Genomic DNA, 20,539 nt, shown 5'->3' on the forward strand with positions numbered 1-20,539 from the left:
TCGCCGAAATGCCGCTCAAGACCCACGGAGCCAGTGGTGCCTTTTACTTTTCCATCACTCCCCTTGTCCCCTCCACCTGGCTATGCCCCTGCTCCAACTCAAGTGAATCCTACATAACAGGAGTCAGCAACCTTTAAGAAGTGGTGTGCCAAGTCTTCATTTATTTACCCTAATTTAAGGTTTTGCATGCCAGTAATACATTTTAATGTTTTTAGAAGGTCTCTTTCTATAAGTCTATAATATATAGCTAAACTACTCTTGTATGTAAAGTAAATAAGGTTTTTGAAAATGTTTAAGAAGCTTCACTTAAAATTAAATTAAAATGCAGAGCCCCCAGACCGGTGGCCAGGATCCAGGCAGTGTGAGTGCCACTGAAAATCAGCTCGTGCGTCACCTTTGGCACGCATGCCATAGGTTGCCTACCCCTCCTATATAAAGTAGCAAGCTATTGCAGGCAACATATAAGATAGAGGTCAGGAGGGAATTTGGGCTTTTTGGTCTAGGACTACTCGTTTCTTCTCATATACCAAAAACAGCAGCCTAGGATAGAATCCACACATGCTACTAGAACAAACAGAGCAATTAAGAACTATGACCAAGATACCCTGTAAGAACATTTTTTAACACAACATATACATATTGTTTCTAGGCATATACTAAAATAAAGCCAATTAACAAAATGTACAAAATACAAGCTATGAAGACATTAATACTTCAAGGAATTAGTTGCGAATAACTGTAAGGATAAAATAGAAAAATGAACACTGGGTAAGAAAAAAAATCAAGTTTTAACAAATCAGTATATTACGATCAATAGGACAAGTGAATGGCAGCATGTGGATAAGAATTCAGGAAAGAATCACTATGTAGATTATCAGTTCACCTTTCCCAAAAGGTAAACATTCATCCTCACTCAACTGCCATGTTATTTTTATCTGATTATCTATTTTTATCTGATTATCTATAAGTAGACATTTGAAGATAAAATGGTGGTAATTTGCCTAGAATGCACTTGTATAATTAACATTTTAAATTTACAGAATTTTTAGGCAAGATATATTGGGAAGTGACTGCTACTATGAACTTGTTTGCTCCTAGTAAGAATAATCACTTAACTGTTCTAAAATTAGTAATGTATTTATAGCAAAGAGAGCTAGAGTGCTAGATTACTTAGTATGATGCATACCGTAACTATACAGTAAGCAGCAAATTGCTATTAAGAACTATTACATTTTCAAATCTAATGCTAGCCAAAGCCGACAAGAGAAACCAATCAAGAAACACCTGCCAGTACACATCAACAGCACACATCTGAACTTAGACATTTAGATTTGTCTTCCTGTTAAGCACTCTGGCCTTGGCTAAATTGTACTTATTCCTTAAGAAAAAAAAAAAAAATTCCTCACCATTTTTAACACCAGTAGTAGCAAGACAGATGCTCTAGGAGCAAATAACCAACTAGCGGTTGCCAGTAGTTTTACCACCATGACATGTGGACCTCCTCTGAGCAGGTATAGATGACAAGGTAATTTAAAACTCCTGGAGCTTTGTTCACAGTAGGGCAAGTCTATACAGCAGCTGGGAGGTATGATTCCCAGCTCACGGAGACATACATGCTTGAGCAGAGCTAGTGTTAGTGCCTAAAAGTAAGTCCAGATACAGCAGCACGAGGCTCAGACTAGCTGCCCAAGTAGAATCCTGCAGATATGCACTCTGATGGCTAACCTGAGCTGCAGGCTGTGTCGCCACAGCCACACAGCAATTTTTAGGAGCTAATATGTGCAAACTCTGTTCAAGCATGTCTACTAGGGTTGCCAATCCTCCCGGTATCCCAGAATCGGGCTCTATCTCCCAGAGGCTAGTGAAGCCAAGGGAAGATTTTAGGCCACTAGAAGTCCAGCGATGCAGCAGGGCTAAGACAGGCTCCCTGCCTGTATTGGCCCTGCACCACTCCAGGAAGTGCCCAGCACATCTGTACAGCCCCTGGGGAGAGGGCCAATTGGCCCCAGGCCCCGCAAGGGTCCCCACGAGAGTTTTTTGGGGCCCCTGGAGGAGGTCCTTCACTCACTCCAGGGGCCCCAGAAAACACTCGTGGAGCCCGGGCTCCCAGAAGCTCCAGGTCTTCGATAGCAATTTTGGGGGGGGGTCCTTCGGGGCAGTTAGCCGGCGGGTCCCAGAACAGAAGGACCCCCCACCGCCATATTACCACTGAAGCAGGGCCCCCCGCCGCCAAAGACCCCAGGCCCCCTGAATTCTCTGGGTGGCCCTGCCGGAGGGAAGAGGGAAGACAGGAGGTCTGCATATGCTGCCTCCCCATGCCCAAGTGCCAACTCTGCAGCTCCCATTGGCCGGGAACTACGGCCAATGGGAGCTGCAAGGGTGATGCCTGCAGGCACAGATAGTGCACAGAGCCCCCTGGTCTCCCCCCTACCAAGATGCAGGGACTGCCAGCCACTTCTGGGAGTGGTGCAAGGCCAGGTAGAGAAGCTGCCTTACACCCACTGCACTGCCACCCGAGATAAGAGCCTCCTGGACAGAGCCCACACCCCCCAGAACCCTAACCCCCTTCCCCAGCCCTGAGCCCCCTCCTGGAGCCATCTCCAAAAGTCCCTCCCGCACCCCAATCCCCAGCCCTGAGCCCCCTCCTGCATCCAAACTCCCTCCCAGAGCTTGTGCCCCACACCCTGTTCTGTACCCCAATACCCTCCCCCAGGCTCAACCCCAGCCCACAGCCCAACCTCCTGCCCCAGCCCAGTGAAAGTGAGGGAGAGCAAGTGAAAGGGTGGGCTGGGAGGATGGAGTGAGTGAGTGGGGCATGGCCTCAGAAAAAGGGGCAGGGTAAGGGTGTTTGAATTTGTGTGATTAGACCATTAGCAACCCTAATGTCTACGCAAACTGGAAATCACATCACCCAGCAACTGTGTGGACATACTCTACAACTCTGTTACTATCACCCATGGAGCTGCACCAAGTAGTATTTTTTTTAAATACAATAATTAATACACAGAACAGCCTAAATGATTTTTTTATTTTTATTTTAAATGCCTTAGACCAAGAAAATATTTCAGACAAACTACAACGGATGACCGACCCAAGAGATGGTTCATTTATAACACAAATTAAACCTAGAGTCCTTGGGCTGACCACTTACACGTTAAAAAAAAATAATGATGTTGCTGAGAACCCAATTCTGCTTTACTAAGCTGCCAGCCATGCTCAACCATGCGACTAAGTGAAAAAAAAAATTCCTGCATTTTCATGCCTTAAATCTAGTCCCTATATACACCATGTGTTCTTGGTCAGTTGCTAGCTAAGAAATAGCTGCATTTCGGGGATGAGGTGAGCTCCTACACATCGGTTACATTTGGAAAGTGCTTTAGGATCCTCCTTGGAGCTGAGCGTGCTGTATAAGTGTATGATATTATTATCAGCAACACACCTGAACAGACATCCCGAATTCTAGAGATGTTTGAAATCTGAACCCAGATCAGGCTTTCACAATTCAGCGGTATGTTTAAAATGGGCCAAGCCAAAACCCTTGATCCAGGCACCCGAAACTTTTTCTCCGTGGAGACAGAGAAGAAGGGGGCGGGGAGGACGCAAGGGGAAAGTGTCTCAAATTTGGCTTCAGACTTTGCAGCCGTCTGTCGTTCCCGGAGACCCCGCATCCCGGTGAGGAGCGCCCCGCGCTGCGGCCACGGGGAGTGGAGGCGGCTCGGCACAAAGCCGCGCGTCAGCCCGTTTGCTGCGGCCCCGCTACATCCCCCAGCCGGGGGCAGGCGGGCCCCCCTTAGAAGCGGCTACCGGGCCTGCTCTGCCCTGGGCTCCCGCTAGACAAAGGAAGGAAGCGGGCGAGAGCCCGGGGGCGGCGGGAGCTCCAGCCTAGCCAGCGCCGGTACTGGGCGCACGGGGCCGGGGCCTCGCACCTGCTCCAGGGCCACAGGGCGAACCGGCCTGACGGGCTGGGAGAGGGCGGGTGTCCCGAGCCGGGCGGCCTGGCCGAGCGGGGCGGTCACTGACCAGGATCCGCTTGAAGAGGTTGCTCTCCTTGGGCGGCAGCAGCACGGACGGCATGGCGCGGCAGGGACAAGACGCGGCGGCTGCAGCGGCGGCGGCTCTTTAACTCATTGGCCTGCGCCGCCCGGCCGGCTCCCCTCAATCTCCGCGAGCGAGCGAGGGCGGCCCTCGTGCGCAGCTGCCGGGGAGGCCTCGCTTCCCAACTGACGCTGCAAAATGGCCGCTGGGATCCCCCTTGGCGCACGCGCAGATCCTGCTCTATCTCCAGCAGCGTCCCCGCTGCTCCCCGCTGTCAGTCCTGGCTCCGGGGGTGCGGGAGGCATCCCAGGGCGTAGAGGGATGAGTTTAGCCTCGGCCAGATTTGCCACCAACTCTCGCGATGTTGTTATAAATCTCGGGGTTTGGTCCCTGAGCAGGTCAGTTTTGCACCGTTGGTAGCGCTTGTGGTTAAAGAACTCGCCCCCCCCCGCCCCCCAGCAAGGCAACACCCCGCCCGGGGCAAGGCAAAGGAGCCACGCAGTTCAGGGCCTGGTTGGTGGGCTCTGTGGAGACCTGGGGCTGGCAGTGTGTGGGCTGGCAGTTTAGCTGCGGGGGGCATTGGCAGTGTGTGAGAAGAGAGAGGATGAAAAATCCCATTATTCTGGTTACGCTCTTGCCACCGTCCTTCCTCTTTGCCTTCGTGTCCATTGTCTGAAGAACTGTTCCTGCTAGAACCACATCATCTGAGAACCTGGAAAACCGACTTTCAAAGAGTATAATGCACTTGTCTCTGCACAACAGAGTTTGTGTGATTAGTGGCTACTAAAATCTGGCTGGAATTTAAGGATGACAGGCCTAGTAATCAGACAATTATTATAACCTAAGGATGTCCTCTAATGTATTCATTCATTTTTCAGTGTTTGACATCAAATGTTAGCTATGTAAAGCTTCCCAGCCATCTCATAAATATTTGTAAGAGTTAGTATTTGTTCCTGGGCTGTCAGTAGTTCCTTTAGCAAGTGAAGTGTGAGGCTGGAGTGGCTGGCTGCTGTTGACATAATAAGAATTACCTGTTTCCACATTGAGAACTTTGCTCTTTGAAGTGTGTAGCTTCCCTTGAAGGTGTAGACTGGGGAACTGTTTGTAACTTTAGTGGCTTCAGAGATGTAAGTTGTCTCTCAGACTTTCCTGGGAAAGGGAACCATCTGAAGGACAAAGTGACTTTTCCTATATTTTGTGAGAGACAGGGTAGGTGAGGTAATATCTTTTATTGGACCAACTTCTGTTGGTGAAATACAAGCTTACATAGAGCTCTTCTTCATTTTAACATAAATTAACATTTAAAAATAGAACTATCAAACCCCCAATTTACTACATTGGCTGGCATCCCCTATATAAAGATGAATTTTTTTCTAACTTGTCAGAGAAGATGAATACTTTAACAGACACTTCAAGCACTGTCATAATCATTTTCCAAAGAACTAGGCCACGGGCTAAAAAAATTCCATTTTCCACACCTTAGTACAGGGATTGGCAACCTTTGGCTCACGGCCCACCAGGGTAAGCCCTTTGGCGGGCCAGGCTGGTTTATTTACTGGCCATGTCCGCAGGTTTGGCCAATCACGGCTCCTACTGGCCATAGTTCGCTATTCCAGGCCAATGGGGGCTGCGGGAAGTGGCGCAGGCTGAGGGATGTGCTGGCTGCGGCTTCCCGCTGCCCCCATTGGCCTGGAGTGGTGAACTGTGGCCAGTGGGAACCATGATCGGCCAAACCAGCGGATGTGGCAGGTAAACAAACTGGCCCGGCCCACCGGGGCCTTACCTTGGCGGGCTACACGCCGAAGGTTGCCCATCCCTGCCCTAGTACAATATCCTATTCACATGCAGCCCCCATTCCAAAATAGGAATTAAAGTTGATGTTTGCCTACAGGGGACAAAGACCATATTAGTAGCCTGGCATCCTGACATAATAGCCAACCTGTCCATTCTGACAGATGGCTGTCAACATAGAGGGGCTGCACCTAAGATGAGAGCATCATTAGGTTGTTAATGGCCTAATGGAGCATTATAGGCACTGGATCTGAAAACTGGGGAGGATTGTGCTATGAATATTTCTGTCTTTCTGTCTCTGGAGAGAAGAAAAGTGAATTTTAGGTTGAGTGCATTACATTCTCGTTTCTAGGGATTGAAGGAAATATGGGGTATATTTTGTATGAAACTAGAAGAGAAGATACACACCATGAACTAGTCATACATGAATAATAAAATATTGCCTTTCCTGGGGGATTTTTATTTATTATTTTTTTTGGAGACTGCTCTGAAGCAACCACAGCCCAAGCCATATGGCTATACTTTCCCCCTACAGTAATTCAGCATGTAGAAATTCCCTATAGGAGGTGAGCTCAACCTTTTTATGCTCCCCCAGAGGGATAACAGATTTCACCAGCTCCAAATAACTCATAAGAACATAACTTAAGAACATAAGAACGGCCGTACTGGGTCAGACCAAAGGTCCATCTAGCCTAGTATCCTGTCTACCAACAGTGGCCAATGCCAGGTGCCCCAGAGGGAGTGAACCTGACAGGTAATGATCAAGTGATCTCTCTCCTGCCATCCGTTTCCACCCTCTGACTCAATCAGCTCTTCCTCATTTCCACAAGTTATGTTCCACCTACACTCCAACCTCCCACAAAAAATAGCAAAAGAGGAACAGCTAGTCCGAGGTCATTAGGAACAAAAGAATGACCATACTGGGTCAGACAGCATCTGGTGCCAGATGTTTCGGAGGTAATTAACAGAACAGGGCAATTATCAAGGGATCCATTCCCTGTCATGCAGTCCCAGCTTCTGGCAGTCAGAGGTGTAGGGGCACCCAGATCATGGGGTTGCATCCCTGACTATGTTGGGCAATAGCCACTGAGGGGCCTATATCCTCCATGAATTTGCCTAATTATTTTGTGAACCTTGTTATACTTCGACGACTTCACATCATCTCCTGGCAATGAGTTCCACAAAATGACGATGTGTTGTGTGAAGAAATACTTCCTTATGTTTGTTTTAAACCTGTGGCATATTAATTTCATTGGGTGACCCGATTCCTGTGTTATATGAAGGGGTAAATAACACTTCCTTATTCACTTTTTCCACACCATTCATGATTTTATAGACCTCTATGATATCCCCCTAGTTGTCTCTTTTCTAAGATGAACAATCAGTCTTCTTAATCTCTCCTCATAGGGAAAATATTTCACACCCCTAATCATTTTTGCTGTCCTTTTCTGTGTCTTTTCCAATTCTAATATATGTTGCTTGAGATGAGACAACCAAAACTGCACGCAGTATTCAAAATGTGGGTGTACTATGCATTTATATAGTGACATGATATTTTATGTCATTATCTTTCCTTTCCTATTGTTTCCTAGCATTCTATTAGTTTTTTTGACTGTCACTGTACACTGAGCAGATATTTTCAGAGAAATACCCACTCCAAGAGCTCTTTGTTGAGTGGTAATAGCTAAATTAGACCCCATAATTTTGTATATATAATTGGGATTATGTTTTCCACTGTGCATTACTTTGCACTTACCAACATTGAATTTATCTGCCATTTTGTTGCCCAGCCACCCAGTTTTGTGAGATCTGTTTGTAACTCTTCACAGTCTGCCTAGAACTTAACTATCTTCAGTAATTTTATATAGTCAGCAATTTTTGCCATCTCACTGTTCACCCGCTTTTCCAGATCATTTAAGAATATGTTGAAGAGCACAGGTTCCAGGACATATCCTTGGAGGACCCTGCTATTTACCTCGCTCCGTTGCGAAAAAGGACCATTCTGCCCTGGTGTCTTAAAGGCCTAGATTCTCAAAGGTATTTAGGCTCCTAATTTCCCTTCATTTGAATGGGAGATAGGCGCCTAAATACCTTTGAGGATCTGGGCTAAAGAAGCTGTATACTTTGTCATAGAAGGAACTGGGATTTAGATTTATTTTAGTTCAAAGCCTGTTTTTCTTTCTTTTATTTTTCATTTTTGAACAACTGTTTTTTATTTTATTATTTTTAGCATATGCCTTTATATCAGGCTGCTTGAAAAGTGACTTAACTCAAATTTGTATACAAAATAAATATGTTGAAAGAATGTAAATGTTGAAAAGTCTATCACACAAAGATTAGTAAATGAAGAATTAACATTGCCCATGGAACTTTAATTTGGCCCATTTGTGGGAATGCATTTTGCTACTTTCTGTAATTATATGAGAACTAGAGCTTCTCAATTAAATTTAAAAAAAATTAATATGGGCAAAACAATGTAATTTTTTCCTAATCTCATTCTTGGAAAGAGGTTCAAATATTCAACCTGAGGCAGACACCCGAAGCAAAATTTCAGCCCAAACAGTTTAAGTTTGGCAAAGGCATAAGCAACTTAAAGCAGAGTCTTACAATGGAAAATGTTAAGCAACCTTAACTATAGGTCATGCTACCAGTTCCATTTGCAATAATGTCTTACTGTTCCTTCGTATTATTGTTTATTAAACGTATCTCGTATATTTTTGTGTGTTTTAAATAAATATTTAGTTTGTAATAATATAGATCAGGGGTCAGCAACCTCTGGCATGCAGCTCGCCAGGGTAAGCACCCTGGCGGGGCTGGGCCAGTTTTTTAACCTGCCATGTCGACAGTTTTGCCCAACCGCGGCTCTCACTGGCCACGGTTCGCCGTTCCAGACAATGGGGGTGGCGGAAAGCCGTGGCCAGCACACTCCTCGCCTGCGCTGCTTCCTGCCACCCCCATTGGCCTGGGAGGGTGAACCATGGCCAGTGGGAGCAGCGGTTGGCTGAACCTGCTGACACGACAGGTAAACAAACTGTCCCGACCTGCCAGGCTGCTTACCTTGGCGAGCCGCATGCCAGAGGTTGCCATCCCTGATATAGATGTCTAGTAAAACATTTATTGCTAGTAAACTCTGTTTACATTAACTGACTACCAACAATGAAGTGTTGTTGTGAAAATAGCTTGGAGACAGGTACCAGTTAAGTAAGATGCACAATAACATTTTCCCAGAATTACTGTATTTAGTTAGATAAGGTGTGTGAGGTAATATTTTTTATTGGCCCAACTTCTGTTGGTGAGAGAGACAAGTTTTTGAGCTTATACAGAGCTCTTCTTCAGGTCTAGGAATCTAAATAAGTGTCACTGCTCATGTTGTGGAGTTTCCATTTCAGAAGGCAAAATTCAGTATCTTTCGTTATTGTATGCGGTGTTGTTGTAGTCATGATGGTCCCAGGATATTAGATAGAAAAGGTGGATGAAGTAGTATCTTCTTTCGACCAATTTCTGTTGGTGATAAAGACAACGCTTTTGAGCTTTTCTCGGGTCTGGGAAACTAATGTCACAGTATACACCAATCATGTTGTTATGCTGGAGGTTGGGTGGCTCTCAGAAAAGTGTATCTTTGATCTATGAAGCTGATGGACATGCTAGCCACCTTCTCTTCTGGCTAAATGAGGGAACAATTAAATGCCCTTTGTTTAGGGTTGCAAGCAACCTCTTCAATTGTTGGTAAAGGTAACCTCAAGGCTCCACACCCTGCCCTGCCGCTTCCACCAAGGCCCCACCCCTGCTCTGCCTCTTTCCCCAAGGCCCCACCCCCATTGCTTGTTGATCCCCACCACCCCGTCACTCACTGGATCCTCTCAAGGAGCCTGCCTGCAGGTAGGAGGTGGCCTCAACTGAGCAGGGGTTAGTGCAGTTAATGACCTAGCACCTACCCTCACCCCATGGTAAGCAGACTTTTGGTTCAGGTGTCATTTAGGGTTACCAGGTCCTCTTGTCCAGACTTTCCAGTTGAAAACCAGGCATCTGCCAACCCTAAATGGCACCCGGACACAGAAGCCAAAAACCGGACTCTCTGGGTATAACCTGGATGGGTGGCTACTCTACTTTTGTTTAGTGATAGAAAAAACAATGGAAGCCACAAAGACTAGACTCACTACAAACACTCGGCTGGGGATTGATTTGGTTGCAGATGTGTGTCTATGTTAAAAACAAAAAACAGCCAGAGAACAGAAAGAAATGAGAGGTAACAAGAGATGCACTTATAGCATGTCCTTGAAAAAGCCAAGAGAGAACTTCTTGGGCAGAGTGCTGGCTGGAAAGGCTTGAAATTGTAAGCAAGAAGATAGCCTCCTATCATTTGATCCTACTGTGTCCAGAGAAATAGGACTTTGTACACATTCTTTATAAATAATCAGGATTGCATCAAATAAATACCTGATTCTATCATCAGGATCTGCACCTGATGGAAACAACCCACAAGGCCCCGAATATTGGCTAACTGTTCTGATCAAAAGGGGGTAACAATATATCAATATATAAATGATAATAAACTTGTAATTGTGCCTGGTGAATCATTTGATTTCAAAACATATTAACATAAACCAGTATCTGTATAAATGATGAAGTATGGCTGTATGCCTGTATTTGCGTGGAGCCTCATGGATGTCAGTGGGTCTCAGCGGAGGCACAGAAGTCCACCAAGTCAGAACAGGTTTTGAGACAACACTTTACGTCAGTGCCTAGACAACAGCAGAAAGAGAAGAGTTCTCTAATTCACTAAGACTGTAAGGCAGTGGCCCCAAACTGTGGGGTGCACCCCATAGGGAGGCACAAAGGAACATTTGGGGGGCATGACAGGGCCTGGGTCAGCCTCCATGGGGATTGGAGAGGGAGCGCCACATAGCCATGCCCGGCTTCCAGCCCTGCCTTCAGCCGTGGCCCTGGCCCCGCCTCCAGCCTCGGCTCCACTCCTGGCCATGGCCTAGCCATGTCTCTGCTCCCAGCCCCTGCCCTACCTGAGCCCCCAGCCCCAGCCTTGGCTCCCAGCCATGGTTCCATTCTCACCCCCACTCCCAGCCTCGGCCCCTGGCAGCAGCTCAGTTCCCGGCCCTGTCCAGCTCCTGGCCCCAGACCCCTTCCTAGCTGCGGCCACAGCCCTGGCCCCTTTAACCCTCGCTGTGTCTCCCCCCGGGAGCTGCGGCCCTGTTTTGACCTGGCTCCCAGGGGGACGTGGGCAATGGTAAAGGGGGCACAACTCTGAAACATTTGGGGACCACTGCTGTAAGGTATATAAGCATACAAAGATCTATGTTTCTTTTAGTACATGTCCAATTTCCATTTACAATAACTGGTGCTCATGAATGCCTGGGGAAAAATTAATTGACACCATATATAATTTTTTATTAAACATTCTGGCATCTTTTTATATTACATAAAGAAAGTGTTTCCCTTTTTTATACTACTTTCCCCCTTGTCAACCAGGCTTAATAAAAAATTAATTATGTTTGCTTTTAATTAAAGGTTTACATTATTATTATATTCACATGTAGTAACTATTGTTGACTGCCACTGAAACTGTTGTAATTTTTGTTGGCATTACTTCTGATTTTAAAACCAGTTTAGTAATTTATAAATTTGAGTGCATGAGCTGTTTGTGACTTTCATATAATTTAATTACCTTTATTTACCTGACCAAGATTTTAAGTGTTAAATCATATTTTAATGTGAAAAGATAATTTGATTATTTAAAATCATCAACGTCTAAGGCACATTCCGATGAATGTAGGGTTTAGGAGGACAAATTCTGTGAGATACAAATGCAAGCTGAATCCCTTCCCAGAATTGGCAGTTTCCGATAGACAAACTGTTTAGTTAAAAAATTCCTGACCTGCACTACCCATAAACCAACAAGTCAAATAAAAACCTGAAATCGATTGTTCTTTGAAAACGCATGATTTTTAGTCAACTTCATGATTTTTAAGGACCTGACTCATGATTTTTGAATAGTTTCATTTGGCAATATTGAATTCCACACAAATGATGAAAAGATGCATTTTATTTATATCATTGTGCCAGCTGCTACACAATAAGGACCTTGGCTGGTGCTCTTGCTCACTGCCGCAATAAAATAAAATAATAATAAGTAAATAATAATAAACGTAAATACTATTTTTAGAAATTGCATATTCTCTATATATGTTTCCTTTCTGGCTTATAATGAAAAAAAGGGTTAAGAGTCCTGTGACTGAGGCATTCTGGAAGCGGTAGTGCTTAGCAAGAATGCTGGGAGTGGTAGTTCCTTTTCAGTCTCTCGCTTCCTTTCTGTGATGGCTGCATGTTGTAAGGTACTGTCTCTGTCTGTTTTTCTCTGGGCAAGTTTATTTTAAAATTCGGTGCTGTCATTTTTTGTTGGTAAAATACATCTCGAGGAGGGGCCTTGGTTCCGAAGGTATCATCACTTCTAGCAGTGCTGGGATATGAGCACTAGGAAGAGAGCTGCTGCATGGACGGTGGCATGGAGAGTAAAAAGCAAAGGGGTTAATTGGAAAAAGAAGAGCAACCTAAAATTAACTGTAACTGCATGGGGCTTTCAATTAGATAGTGATTTTAACTTTAGAAATATATTTTTAAGCTTTACAAATATATATTTCTATAATGATGAAGGGGAGGAAAGGAGTAGCTAGCTGGCTGAATTGATCACTTTAATGCTAATGAGATTTAATTGTATTGTTATGGTGTGTTAGGGTACCTAAAGCCTTGGATAGGTGCGTTTTAAGTTATTATTCAAGTTGAAATAAATGAACCTTAGCTGAAACCATCAAGTTAAAACTAATATTTAAGAATTACATTTTTTCTGTTACTAATAGTGTCTTTAATTATTAAAACTGAAAGACATTTTAAAATCTAATTTACTTCTTGCTTTGTTTTTTGTTAGCTCTCTGATTGGACAGTGAAAATGTACTAGTCAATCTCAATTTTCTCACCATCAGTTTCACTTTCTGGTTCTGATGCACTAACTACAAGCCTGCAGTGTTTCGATTGCAAACATTGCAGGAGATTTTTTTTTTTTAACAAATAAAGCTTTAATTGAAATTTTAAAAAATCAATAGAAACATATGTATTGGCCATAAATCTTGTAAAAGTTTGATTTCAATATACTTGCATTTTGGGACAAATTTAATCTGACAATATCTATTTAAGAGAAGGATAATTATTTGTGTGTAATTATTTCTAGGCAGTGCACTTGCCCAGTTTGTCTGAACCATGCAGTAATTTAGGTATCATAAAATAATATTTTTTGTTTTTAATTTCCAAAGAGCTCAGGTGAGGCTGTATTACAAAAATTTGTTGAGTACTTCTGCTTTTCAGAACATCAGTTACTCTGTCTCTCTTAGTGGTGTTTCATATATTTTTTATAATGTGGTTAATTGTGTCAGTGTAGAAAATTGTGGACCAAACTGACCTGGTATAAGCAGGTGAAACTCTGTTGACATCAGTGAATTGCATCTTTTTAAGTGAGGTCTAAATTTGGGGGTGTGCAATTAAGTCCAGGGCTGTAGATTACTGGCCTGATTGTGCATCGTTCTGGCAGAAGCACGTCAAGATATGGACAAGGAAAAAAGATGTGTAGTCTCTGCTATGGCTCTTCTCAGACACCAGAACAACCCCTTGGGGCTATCAGCAACCAAGTGTCAATTAGAGCAGCCCTCAGGTTGCTATAATGTCTACCAGGGGCTAAGCAGGACCTAGCCAGCTTGTGAAATGTTTGAGGTGCAAAGGAATTCTTCCTGATTCCTTCAATGCCTGTGACACTGACAGTTAGGTCAACAATTTGAAATATTCCACTTCTTGCCATGATAGTAAACAATAGGATCACTGACACAGTGGACGGAATTAGAGAGTTATAGTGGTGTGTTAATAAAAGGCTTGAAGGTGAACAAAAAATATCTGCTACTGACCTGAAAGAAACCACGACATCAAGAAATTTAAACTGGCATGCTGTGACATACATGACATATACCTACTTGCCCACATCTTTGTCTGAGGTGTTAAAAGAAATTGACCCTGAAGTATTTAATTTGTAAAAATATTTCTGTCTCCATGAGTTAAAAAAATAGAACAGGGGCCAGCAACCTCTGGCATGTAGCTTGCCAGGGTAAGCACCCTGGCGAGCCAGGCCAGTTTGTTTACCTGCCACGTTGGCAGGTTCGGCCAATTGCAGCTCCCACTGTCCGCTGTTCGCTGTCCTAGGCCAATGGGAGTGGAGGGAAGCCGCAGCCAGCACATACCTTAGCCCGCAGCACTTCTCGCCATCCCCACTGGCCTGGGACGGGGAGCCGTGGTCAACCGAACCTGCCAACGCGGCAGGTAAAAAAACTGGCCTGGCCCGCCAGGATGCTTACCCTGGCGAGCCACGTGCCAGAGGTTGACGACTCCTGAAATAGAAGATAAGACAAAGAACTCCCACTGAGATTAGTTTAACTATTATGGAATTTATTTAAAACAAATCTCGTGGTCTTTTATATCTGTCCTGAGAATTTTGACTGTTGCAGGGGAAGGTTCCTTCCCTCATTCTCTTGAGTCTTGCACTTTGAGTTGTGAATCACACCTCTGAGAAGTAGGTGTAATATGTTACCATAGCAGAATGATAGCATTTTTCACAGATGTAAATACTGACACAAGGTGCAAGGCACTAAAGAATCAGGCCTTCAGAAATAAATACAAGGACCTTGTCCTTCATGGTTATTCTCTAGTGAGACTGTGACTATTTCTTCTTCCTTCTTTCTTGAGGCAGGGTGGGGGAGGGAGTTCCCTGTCATCCTATTGCTCTCTAAACCCTGTCACTTCAGGCAGTGCAATTTTTCATATTTCTTTCTCTGAAAAGTCCTAGCATGTGGCTATCTGAGAGGGGATCTCTTTCCCTATACTCCACTTCAGTGGTTATAATTATCTGGGATTCTCTTTATGTTGGTTTCCAGGTGGCATCACCTACTTCCTTCACAAACGTCAAACCTCTCCTTGTTGGGGAGAAGATGTAGAGGAAACTCCACAGGGAACTTCATGGAATTTCCCCTTGACTTAATCCATTACTATGGAGTATTTTGTTTTCTTTCTGCAAGAAACCCTACAACTTTTGCAAACAAGTTAATTGAAGCTTGAGTTTTCCCCTTCTAAAATGGAATTACCTGCATCTTTTGAAACAGGTCACCGGAAAACACATATACTTTTTGCCTTAAATGTGTTGCAGTTCAGGATCAAAACACTTTTAAAAATGATGTACAGTGCTACCCTTTGGCAGGGAAAAGATAACCTCTCTTGAACCAGTGCCTTGAGAAAAGGTTTCCTTAGTTGAAGGAATGGTGGATTGCCAACCAAAATAAGGTGATCTGTTTCCCCTCAAATTGACACAGGAAAGATGAGGAAATATTGACAAAGACAGAAGGGCTCACAGTATTGGCAGAAGTGGTAGGAACCCTCAGTTCCATAAGGAACCCTTTCTTGTGTCAACAACTCACTGAAGTCAATAGGACTACTTCTCAGAGTAAGGACTATTCATGTGACAATGGGATGCTGTCATAAACAGATTGTTAAGGGTTAATGTCTCTTGTACTGTAAAGGGTTACAAGCAGGGAACGGGACACCTGACCAGAAGACCAATCAGAAGACAAGATACTTTTAAATTTGGGCGGAGGGAAGCTTTTGTGTGTGTTCTTTGTCCGTTCTGTGCTCTTCTCTCAGAGGGTCTGAGAGAGACCAGACATTACTACAGGCTTTCTAAGTTTCTTTTCATATAGTAAGTAAAAACAGGCGGTTTAGGCTTTTTGATTGTTTTTACTCTATTTGCAATTGTGGATCTGGCTGGTTAACTTTTATATGTGTAGTTGCTGGGAATATTTTGATTTGTATTGGTACTGGGGGGAAAGTCTCTTTCTGGTGTCTTTAAGCTATAGGACCCTGTATATTTACATCTTGAAGTACAGAGATAATTCTTTACTTTTTCCTTCCTTTTATTAAAAGTTTTCTTTCTTTTTTTTAGAGAACCTGATTGATTTTTTTCCCCTTGTTTCCCTTGTGTTATTCCAGGAGATTGGAATAACTCACCAGGACGGGGGAGACGGAAGGGGGAGAGATAGAATCTCACTTTGTTTTCCTTGAATCTATTTGCCTCTTTGTGGAAGGGAAGGGAGATGCTTCTCTGTATGGTGATTTAAGAGGTTGGATCAGTATCTCTCAGGATAGCCCAGGGAGGGAAATTCTGGGAGGGGGAAAGGTGGAGGAATGGTTTATTTCTCCTTGTTTTAAGAACCCAAGGTATCAGAGTTCTTGGAGTCCCCAGGGAAGGTTGGGGAGGTCAGAGTGCCCCAAAACACTATATTTTTGGGTGGTGGCAGAGCTATCAGATCTAAGCTGGTAATTAAACTTAGAGGATTCAGGTGCTAGTATCTCATTTTCTGAACTCTAAGGTTCAGATCTGAGAAAGAATGCTATGACAGATGCAGGTTTAGGCCCCTTGATAGGCCACAACATCAGGACTTCCTGTTACAAACTAGAAAAGGTTCAAAACAGGATCTGTCATGTGAAATGTACAAACTGGTGAAGAAATGGAGACCTTTCCCTGAACAATGGCCATAATTTTCAAAAGGAATAAGTACTATGTTACTGTTCTTGCATCACTGTAGAATAGTTCAGACGAATTAATTGTATTTAAGACTGCTTTCTTTTTATTTATTGAAATGATTTTATGTCCCTTATTTGTATGTTTAATTTTGAAATATATGCACAGTAGGCTATGTAGCATTGTTTCAATGGCTCCAATCTTGCAAACATTTATGCATGTGTCAGTAGTCTTGCCAGTTAACCTGTTGCAAGGTCAGGGCCAGTATTACTAATACACTCATGGCCATGCTCAGCTGCTCTCACTTACACTAGTGCAGTGGTTCCCAAACTTGGTTTGTGGCTTGTTCAGAATAAGCCCCTGGCAGGCCGCGAGACGCTTTGTTTACCTGAGCGTCCACAGGTACAGCTCGCAGCTCTCAGTGGCCATGGTTTGCCGTTGCTGGTATAGATAGACTTGCAGAGCTATGCCGGCAACCCCCGCAACTGTAGATGCAGCTTATATCAGTAAGAAAGTTCTTTTGCCAGTATAATAGCTTAAACCAGTTCCCCAAATCAAATAAGCTATACTGGTAAAAGGACTCTTTTGACATATAACTGTGTCTGTGCTTCGGCTTTCTCCGGCATAGCTGTGTTAATTGGGATGTGACTTTCTTCACACTGCTAACCAACATAGCTATGCCAGTAAAAGTTCCTAGTGTGGTCCAGACCTAAGTCTGGGATAGTTCCATCTAAGGTGGAATGGCATTACTAGATTTACACTGATGCAACTAAGAGCAGGTTTTGGTCCCTATTTAGCATTTTAAAATACACATTTTTAAAAAAAAAAGCCAATGAAAAAGTGGCCCATATTGTATCTGCTTTAAATTTCAGGTGGTGAACAGTAAAAGCTGAGATGAAACCTCACCGAGGCGTTGGGCTTTTTAGAAGTCTGCTTGCTAATTGTTTCCATCGCTATCACCATCACTGCTCTCTTCTTGTTAAAAGGATAGGTCACATGATGGAACTATCTATCTTTAGACGCAATTATTTACTGAATATAGTTAAACCTCCTCTGTCATTTAATGATTGGTCAAGGAGATATCATCAGGATTTTAGAGCACTGTGGAAGCATGAAGCTGTGGAAAAATATCTAGAGACCTTAAACAGAGAATACCAGCGGGCTGGCCAGTTGTTAAATAGTGGCTCAATGAATGAGTATGACCGAAGTACTCTGAGCAGAAGACATACTCATTTATCCACCCTTGTAGCTACTTTTCAAGAAATACAAGAGGCAGAAAAAGAAATTCAAGAGATAGAATCCATGTGTACAAGTAAGTAAAATCCATCTGTTTATGCAAAGCAGTTTTTTTTTTAATGATGTGATGGGCCTTATTACCCAGAATTTGAAACAAGGCACCCAGGGAGCAATAAACTAGGCACATACATTTTTCTGAGGGTCCTCCATGTCCTTATTAAAGTCTTTTAGATCCTCCCATTTTGTTTTGCTGTAGTCCCTCCGCCTCAGAGTGACCAACTTTGCAGAGCAGGCCTGTGTCATGTACATTATACATTCAAAGTCACGTGAACGTGTCTTTAGCTCAAATATTCTAGAAACATTGTTTTTAAAACTACTCCAGTCCTTGTGTACTCTAAATTTCACTGCCAGTGTTGCATAATTACCAAGTTTGTAAGCTCCATTCCTTGCATTTCTTCCTAGTCCTAATAATAATAGTATCAGCAGCAATTTCTGCTATCTTGCTCTTCCCCCCTATCTTCTACATCATCAGTCAATATGTTGAAAATCACTGGGCATAGTTTTGATTGGTGGATAACCATTTGTTTATTTCACTCCACAGGAGAATTCTCAAATATCTTCAAGAACTAGTATTTCGCATAAGGTTAAATTGAAGCCTGACAATTCAGGGCCTGGGGCTAAGCATCTCCAAAGAGATGTGCAAAGTCCATAATTTAATAGATATCAATGAACCAAACACCAAAATCCAAATTTAAATGACAATGTCCAGTCTGACATGTACTATGAATCATGCCCCCTGCTCAAATAAATAAGCCTTACCTAAAATATGTCCCTAAGAAGAAAATTGTCATTAGCCCTAGAAACAAGGACAGGGCCGCACCACGTGGCTCCCGGAAGCCATGGCATGATCCCGCTCTGGCTCCTACATGCTCCAATGGGAGCTGCAGGGGCAGCGCCTGCAGATGGGGCAGTGTGTAAACCCGCCTGGCCTGTGCCTCCTCATCCTTTCCCCATGACCCAACCCCCAGCCCTGATCTCCCCTCCCCCCATTTTCCAAACTCCTCGATCCCAGCCCAGAGCACCCTCCTGCACCCAAAACGTCTTATCCCCAGCCCCACCCCAGAGCCCACAACCCCAGCCGGAATCTGCACCCCTTCCCGCACCCCTGCCCCAGTCCTGATCCCCCCTCCTGCCCTCTGAACCCTTCGGTCCCAGCCCAGACCACTCTCCTACACCCCAAACTCCTCATCCCCAGCCCAGAGCCTGCACCCCCTCCTGCACCCCAACCCCAATTTTGTGAAGCATTCATGGCCCTCCATACAATTGCTATTCCCTGATGTGGCCCTCGGGCCAAATATTTGCCCACGCTGTGCTAGGTCAAGGATGAGATATATTGGTGGGAAAGCTTAGACTGCCATGGCCCTTGCTTTTCCTCTTCCTTTGGTAAAATAGAGGATGTTGGTCTCCAGGATTGCTGATCCACCATAAATTTACTTTTGAAAACAAACACACAGATCAAAATCCTGATGTATTGGGACCCCATTCATTCTCAGTAACGGGATAGTTCTGGATCCCTGCCCGTTCAGTTCATAGTCTCACTGTTGAGGCTGCCAACAAGTTTGCCAATTAGTGTAAATAGTGATTAGTTTTAGTAGGAATTAGATTATCAATTTGTTTCACATATGCCCATGAAGAGCTGTGGCATGGGGAATAACTTTTATCTGCTACTGACTTTGGCTAGGTTTGAACTGGAGACATAGAGGTAAAATCCTCTGTGCCCCATTTCCAGTCTCCCAAGCCATCCAGGGCTCCTGATGATCTGAACATTTAATTAGTAATATACATCATCTTATGCTTCTGTCCTTATTTGGTATTTCATACTGAGAATAAGCAATTCCCTGCAATGGAAGCTGTTATCTATTTTAATGGGTATAATTTGGCATTTGTATTACAATGTGCTCTAAACTAAATAGGATTGCTTAATGTTTATTTCTATCATTGGCATTTAGAGCTAGACAGCAGAGATGAGAAACAGCTGCTGGAGCTTGCCTTAGAAGAGAAGGAAATCATTAACCAAAAAATCAACACATTTTGCAAAAAGGTGAGTTAGAGGTAAAAGTACAGAGTATTTAAGATGAACATCTCTTGACGTCTTCATTTGCAAGTCTTCATACAGCCATGCAATTTTATTGTTCCAGGTAAGACTTTCTTAACCGCAGACTATAACACTTGCCGTTAATGAAACAGGTCTAGCATCTGCTTTCTCACTGGAAAAGACCTGGAAATGGTCACCATTGGGAAGTCTCTTTACTGCCAAATGCACCTTAGAAGCTCTTTCTTTTAGACACTTTTTGTATGTGTGCTTGTTCGTTTGCTGTCATTGAAAAGTCTGTATCACAGTGAACTACTATGCTACGAAGACATGGCATGGCGTTCTGCCATTTGTTCATGGCAACAGAGAGTGTACAGAGATGTCTTGAAAGGCTTTATCCTCGTGGAACTTTCAATCCTTTATCATTTTCTTCAGTTGAATGAGACCAGTGTGTGAAAATGATCGTCGTAAGAGAAGCTGAAAGAAATCCAATGGAAGGCTTTATGTTGTGAATCAAGTGTCTGTATTTTAGAAAATTAAAATAATCTGATTGTATGAAATAGAATCATCTGAAAAATAAGGTCAGTGCCAGTGTAAACTGACTTTCCTGGCTAATATCATTATGTTCACAAGGGAGGCTGCAGTGGCTGATTTGGTGGTCTCATGCTTGGCATTGTGGGGTCAAATTTTCAATTAGCCTCCATTAACACACCAAAATATCACTGTTGTGTGCCAGGAATCTAGGCTACAACACTGACTGGGCAATT

At 43.7% G+C, this 20,539-nt stretch overlaps 2 protein-coding genes across 5 annotated transcripts in view; one reads left to right on the forward strand and one right to left on the reverse strand.

Moving 5' to 3' along the window:
• The window catches only part of NAA16 (N(alpha)-acetyltransferase 16, NatA auxiliary subunit), a 93,642-nt gene extending 89,440 nt beyond the window's left edge, over positions 1-4,202 (reverse strand). The window contains exon 1 of one of the 2 annotated variants that reach the window (XM_030565919.1): positions 4,021-4,202. Coding sequence is in view for 1 of the 2 variants with exons in the window: in XM_030565911.1 (XP_030421771.1) it covers positions 4,021-4,074 (54 nt within the window). In the remaining variant the exon portion in view is untranslated. The remainder of the gene's footprint in view (positions 1-4,020) is intronic. The other variant, XM_030565911.1, reaches the window with a different exon arrangement.
• Positions 4,203-4,289: 87 nt separating this feature from the next.
• The window catches only part of MTRF1 (mitochondrial translation release factor 1), a 30,574-nt gene continuing 14,324 nt past the window's right edge, over positions 4,290-20,539 (forward strand). Inside the window, exons 1-3 of one of the 3 annotated variants that reach the window (XM_030565958.1) lie at positions 4,290-4,433; positions 17,317-17,756; positions 19,690-19,781. In XM_030565958.1, the coding sequence (XP_030421818.1) occupies positions 17,339-17,756; positions 19,690-19,781 (510 nt within the window). In that variant the 5' untranslated portion in view covers positions 4,290-4,433; positions 17,317-17,338. Of the gene's footprint in view, positions 4,434-12,126; positions 12,174-17,316; positions 17,757-19,689; positions 19,782-20,539 lie in introns of those variants that run through there. The other 2 variants (XM_030565943.1, XM_030565950.1) reach the window with 2 other exon arrangements.

The sequence above is a fragment of the Gopherus evgoodei genome, chromosome 1 (genome assembly GCF_007399415.2).
Source record: "Gopherus evgoodei ecotype Sinaloan lineage chromosome 1, rGopEvg1_v1.p, whole genome shotgun sequence".
NCBI classification, from domain to species: Eukaryota; Metazoa; Chordata; order Testudines; family Testudinidae; genus Gopherus; species Gopherus evgoodei.